Source organism: Aptenodytes forsteri, unplaced genomic scaffold (genome assembly GCF_000699145.1).
Source record: "Aptenodytes forsteri isolate BGI_AS27 unplaced genomic scaffold, ASM69914v1 Scaffold15, whole genome shotgun sequence".
Taxonomy (NCBI): Eukaryota; Metazoa; Chordata; class Aves; order Sphenisciformes; family Spheniscidae; genus Aptenodytes; species Aptenodytes forsteri.
In genome coordinates this window covers 10,939,880-10,945,587 of record NW_008795129.1, presented here as the reverse complement: position 1 = coordinate 10,945,587, position 5,708 = coordinate 10,939,880, and the positions used below count along the sequence as shown (strand labels likewise).

The 5,708-nt window shown below is 63.8% G+C and overlaps 1 protein-coding gene across 1 annotated transcript in view; it reads right to left on the bottom strand.

The window, feature by feature from the left end:
• Positions 1-3,788, bottom strand: part of CRTAC1 (cartilage acidic protein 1) — a 12,972-nt gene extending 9,184 nt beyond the window's left edge. The window contains exons 1-3 of the mRNA XM_019471637.1: positions 3,758-3,788; positions 1,728-1,935; positions 211-407 (exon numbers count right to left, since the gene is read on the bottom strand). Coding sequence (XP_019327182.1) covers positions 211-407; positions 1,728-1,935; positions 3,758-3,788 — 436 coding nt within the window. The remainder of the gene's footprint in view (positions 1-210; positions 408-1,727; positions 1,936-3,757) is intronic.
• Between the last annotated feature and the right edge of the window lie 1,920 nt (positions 3,789-5,708).

Here is a 5,708-nt window from a genome sequence, read left to right as displayed (position 1 = left end):
GAAGTGCGGACTCGGCAGTTGGCTGGGCTCATTGTCCCGCCCGCGCTGCCATCAATCAATGGAGCCACTCAACTGAGAAATTACTCCAGCCCAGCAGGGCTCACCGGAGATTGTTGGTGTCCGCACACATCCCTCACACGCCGAAGGTTGCAGGCAGCCATGCTGGGAGCTCCCCCCCGTGCCTGGGGTTCAGCCACCAGCAGGGCTCACCGGAGAAGGCGTTGTTGGTGTTAAGGAAGTAGATCTCCTCACGGCCGTCCCCGTCGATGTCGCAGGCTGTCACGCCGATGGCGTTGCCCTGCCGGTCCCGCAGCGCGTAGTACGGGGAGCCCCGCTCATCCTCCGCCACGTTCACCAGCCGCCCCTGTGCCTTGTCGTACTTGAGCACAAGGTTGGGGCCATTGTACCTGCAGGTGTGAGCAGGGGCGATGGCCCCCCGTGGCTTGGGGACAGGATGAAAGCCCCCGTCCCACCCCTGGGGGGACACCAGGTGTGACACCGCGTTTTCCCCATGATGGGCAGAACAGAGACCTGTATGGTCCGTGGAGGCCAGGGACCCTGGGCTGCCCTCAGCACCCAAACATGGGGCTGGCTCCCAGCTGCCAAAGGGGAGGGCTCAGCCTGGACCTGTTCCAGCCTGTATCAGGCATCCCATGTCTACCTGGCCTAGGTACCCCAGGGCAATGCCAGGGCAGGGGCGGGGTCCGGGCAGCCAGTGGAGCAGGATGGGGCACAGGTCCTTGCTTGCAGCCCTTTCCCAGGGCAGAGAAACCAGCATGCAAGGCAAATCCTCTCAGCACGGTGCACCCCACCAGCTCCCCGCCCGCTCCTGCCCGGTGTGCCAGTAAACAAGTTATACAACGGGCAACATGGCTGCTTACAAAACCCCAGCTGGCTGCTTGGCTCAGTCCGTCTGGGAGTGGTGGCCTGGGCCCCTCTGGGGTCCCCGGTGCTGCCTGTGGCTTGCTGCCCCAGGGTGATGCTCAGAGCAGTGGCAGGGCCAGACCCTGCCTGCCACCGTGGTGCCCCCAGCTCCTGCAGCCCCGCCAGATGGGATCCGTGCGGGTGAGGGGCTCCCTCCAGGTGAGCACACCTGTGTGTGCAAGCCTCCCTCGGGGGTGAGCATGGTGGTTTGTACACAGACACACTGCACCAGCAGCTCACAGCCATGCCAGCACACACACACAGAGCCCGCACCGTGGCCCCGCTGTCCCTGGCCAGGGATGGACCCCCTGGCAGCAGCTGCTCCGTGTCCAGCCCTGCTCAGGCACTGGCAGCGCAGCACATGGCGCTCTGCCTCCCCAGCTCCTGCCAGCCCTTCCAAGCCATCACTCCAATAAAGGGCTATAAAAAACCTCCAGCCAATTAACTGAATCTCCAGAGAGCGCTGAGTCCTGTCAGTGGAGCCGAGCTGGCTTGGGGACATGCTGGCTCTGCACTGCAGGGTGGACCCTGGCTGCTGGGCAGCTGCCACCGCCCTGTAGAGGGGGGACCTGGCCCTGGGGCCAGGATGGGGGCACGCACATGGTCCTGCGCAAGTGCCCAGCTGGCATCAACACCCTATGTGGGTGCGCACACACACACGAGTGGGTGCATGCAGACCCCCACCCCACCACCCTTGTGCACAACCCCCCAGCCGGCCACATGCCCATGGAGGAGCGAGGAGCTCCTGGCCCTGCAGGGCCACCAGGTCCCGCTGTCACTGAGGCGCTGGGTGCACCACTTACCCCGCCACCACGATCTCGAAGTCACCATCGGCATCCAGGTCGGTGACGGCCACACCATAGTTGAGCTGCGTGGGGTTGCTGTCATAGTCGGGCGGGAGGAGGCGGTGGGTGACGGCTGCAAACATGGGCTCGCTGCGCTGGGAGCCCTCGCTGAGCCAGGCCAGGGACAGCAGGCACAGTGCCAGCATCCTGGGCACCTGGGAGAGACCTGCAGCCCATCAGCTCCAGGAGGAGATGGCTTCGCCAGCCAGCAGGGACCCCAAGGCCCCGCTCCACAGTGCCCAAGCATCCGCACCGCCCTTGCACACTCTCTATCCACCACTTGTCACCCACCCCAGCCTGTGCCACCTCACCAGCCCTGAGACCCTTGGGCACTGCCACAGCTCTGGCATCCCCATGCACAGACCCTCCCGGCTGCAGCTCACCCTCTGCGGAATCCTTGGGACAGGACCATACCCCAGCAAGCTGGGAGCCAGGGCTGAGCAGGAGCAGGGCTGTGGGAGCCCATCCCATGGGAGGGACCCAGGAGGCAGCAGGAGGGCTGCGGGGTGCTGACGAAGCTGGGCTCAGCCCCAGCTTGCCCTGCCCCAAGGGGCAGCCAGCACCCAAGCTCCTGGCAAGTCACGATGCCAATCACTGCTCCCTTCACAGGGCCAGAGGAAGCAGGCAGTTGCCTGGCTGGGAAGCTCATCCCTTGTCCGGCTGGTCCTCCAGAGCTGGGGAAGGCAATGGGGAGAACATTGGGATACTCTGCCAGGTGACTCCTGTGTGCCTCAGTTTCCCCACCCTGCTGGCATTGTTCCTCCCAGGGGCTCTGCGGGGTGAGCTCCTCCCAGGCTGGCCGGGGAAGGTAACTGCACAGGGATGTGGTCACAGGAAGGAGATGCTGGGAGGAACGGGAGACTAGGAGAGGCTCAATTAACCTGGACTGCGGAGGACGGTGTCTGCCAGCACTGCTGGCAAGGCTGCGGAGATTTTGGAGCTGGCTCTGACCTGGCTGTAGCACAGGTGACGAGCAAGGCGGCACTCAGGACAGCCAGCCCTTGCCACAGGCCAGACAGTCTCCTCCAGAGGGGAAAAGCCCAGCAGTGAGCTGTGTGTCCCCGGGCTGTGGGTACGAACCCACATGCCAGCGCTCCAGCTGGGAGCGAGAGCAGCCTGTCCCACTCTCACAGCCTGGAGGGATGGCTGGGGCACCCAGCCACCAAAGTAGGGGATACTGCTCCATGTGGCCATGCCATCCCCCTGGACAGGGCTGCCCCCACTCCCCAGGGAGCCAGGAACAGCCCCCAGCACTGGCATAGGGGAGAATGGCCCCACTGCCAGCTGGTCCCCATGCTGTGGACCCTGCCAGCGAGCAAAGGAAGCTGTGGCAGTTGCATGGTGCCACATGTGCCCAGCTTGGAGAGAAGAAGGTGCCCAATGGCTTAGATCCTGGCAGGCCCCCCAGGCTGCAGGAGCAGCCTGCTGCTGCCTCCCCTGAGGATGGGAATGGTCCCAAGGGTCTTTTTTCTGCCACAAGCAAATAGCTTTCTTGCCCACGTGGCTGGGCAGGAAGGGGCTGTCCTCCAGCTGCAGAGGAGACCTTGAGTCCCACTGCCTAGCACACCTAGAGCCCCGCATCCCACTGCACAGGCCCTGCTCCCCTTCCGTCTCCAATCCCATCCATTCCCCAGGCTCAGCTACAAGGGTGGATGTGTGTGTCCCCAGCTCTACTCTGTCCTGCTCCCATCCCATCCCTGGCCTGACCCACATCCTCCCACAAACCCAGGCACAGCCTGGCACCATGCTCTCCATCACCCAGCCAGACTTGGGGCACCGTGCCCATCACCCTGCTGTCCTGTCTGGAGCAGCTCTCCAGGGGCAGGAGCCTGGGTCTCTCCCTGGTGAAGGTGCCCCATGCAAGGCACATGTGATGGGGACGGGGTTTCACTGGGTTGCACAGGGATGGGACAGTCCCTGGGTATCACTCTGCAGTGCCAGGCAGTGAGAGAGGGGAAGCCTTTGCCACAGCCCCATGCTGGGCTCACCGAAGTAAGTGTGGGGGAGAGCCACCGACATGTGGATTTATGGGTGCAGGGCTGCCACGAGCCCCCTGCTGACGCAGAGCGGTGCCCCCTCACCCCCAGCCAGGTGCAGGGCTGCCACGAGCCCCCTGCTGATGCAGAGTGGTGCCCCCTCACCCCCAGCCAGGCGATGGGTGGTTGTCCCCAGGCCACTGGCAGGGCTCTCCCTGCTCTGCCTCTCCTCCAGCTCCTGCTCCCTGCAGCTTGGCCCATTCCCCAGGTACCCCGCTGCCCCATCCAGCTGCAGCTGAAATCCCTCCAGGCTGGATGGAGCCTTTCCAGGAGGAAACAATGTTCCTGATTGGAGACAAAAGGCTTTTCCCAGCAGATCCGGTGCTTGGTGCCATGGGGAGGGGATGCACAGCCCAGAGCCAGGCCATTTTGGGAAGGGGGAAGGGAGGGATGCCCAGGCTCTGCATGGTGGATGGGAAAGGCCTCATGGTTCCCAGCATGCTGCTGATAGCACCGAGGCCCCAGCATGAAGCTCCACCTGACATTTGAGGCTATGGGGTCCTGCTTGTACGCAGGGCAGAGCTCAGCCTGTCTTGCCCCAGCAGAGCCATGTCCTGGCTTGTGTTGTCACATCTGGTGGCAAGGTCACCCCAGGGGCTGCAGTCACCCCAGGGTGCCTGCTCAGCATGGCTAAACCTGGTCACACGAAGCCAAGATGCCAGGCAGGGGTAGAGGCAGCAGGAGGATGGGAACAAGGCAAGGGGTGCCATGGGCACCCACACAGGGTGCAGCCAGGCAGCACAGGGACAGGGTGCTGGCCCCATGGCAGGGATGCAGCATGTAGGGTTCATCTGTCCCCACACACGGCTGTGGCTGGCAATACCCTACAAGGAGGGTGGGATGGGACTGGGAGGGAAGCTGTGGCACAGGCAGGGGGTTGTGAGGTGTCTGGGGCACCGCAGGTGGGGAGATGCTGTCCCCAGGGCTCCTCATGTACCTGCATACACATCCCCAGCCCTTGGCCCACATCATGGGGAGGGTGGGAGCTGGCTCTTTGTGCAGCCACCCCATCCTGCATGCTACGGTGACATTGCTGCCCACCACACCACGTACCCCAGTGATGTCATGCTCCACCACTGCAGCAACATCCCATCCCAGGCCGCAGTCGCCTCCAGCGCCGCTATGACATTGCATGACATCATGCAGCAAGGACCTCATCACACCCCAAAGGCACCCCAGAGCAGTGACAACATGGTGACATCACAGCAACCCATGACATCATGCTGCATGTGCCCCAGTAACATCATATTCCCCTTCCTGCCATTCCCAGGCTGCCACATCTGTACCCACCAGGGCAGAAGACAGGCAGGAGACATCCCGCAGACCCAGCGGTCCCTTTCCCACAGCAGCTGTGCTGCCCCAGGGATGCCAGCAGTGCCCCCTCCATGGCACTTCAGCCCCAAGCAGCCCAGCCCCTGCAGTGCCTCTGCTCTGGTCAAAGCCCGTGAGCCCTGGTCCCGCTGCCCCGGCTGCTCACTGCTGCTGTGGGCTCAGCACTGCTCCCTCCCATACCCCTCTCGCAGACCCTGGCCTGTGCATGCATCCCATCACAGATGCTTCTGACGGGCACAAAGCCCCCAGCTGCTGGCTGTCCCATCCCTCTCCCCTCCCATGCAGGACTCCTCAGCACCGGACCTGGCACGCTGGGGCTCAGCCAGCAGCAGCTAATGCAGTGTGGAGATGAGCAGTCACCTTAGCCTCTGAGCTCAGCCCAAAGGGACATCAGGTCCTTGCGGGGCTCGGCTGCGGCCACCTGCTCCCAGACCCACCAGTGCACAACCAGCCCCTTCCCACACGAACAGATGCACGGACAGACCCCTCTGTCCACAGCCCCCAGCCCCACCACAGGCTCAGCCACGACCAAGCACAAATGTCCCTAGGAAGAGGAGCTGCCCCTTCTCCC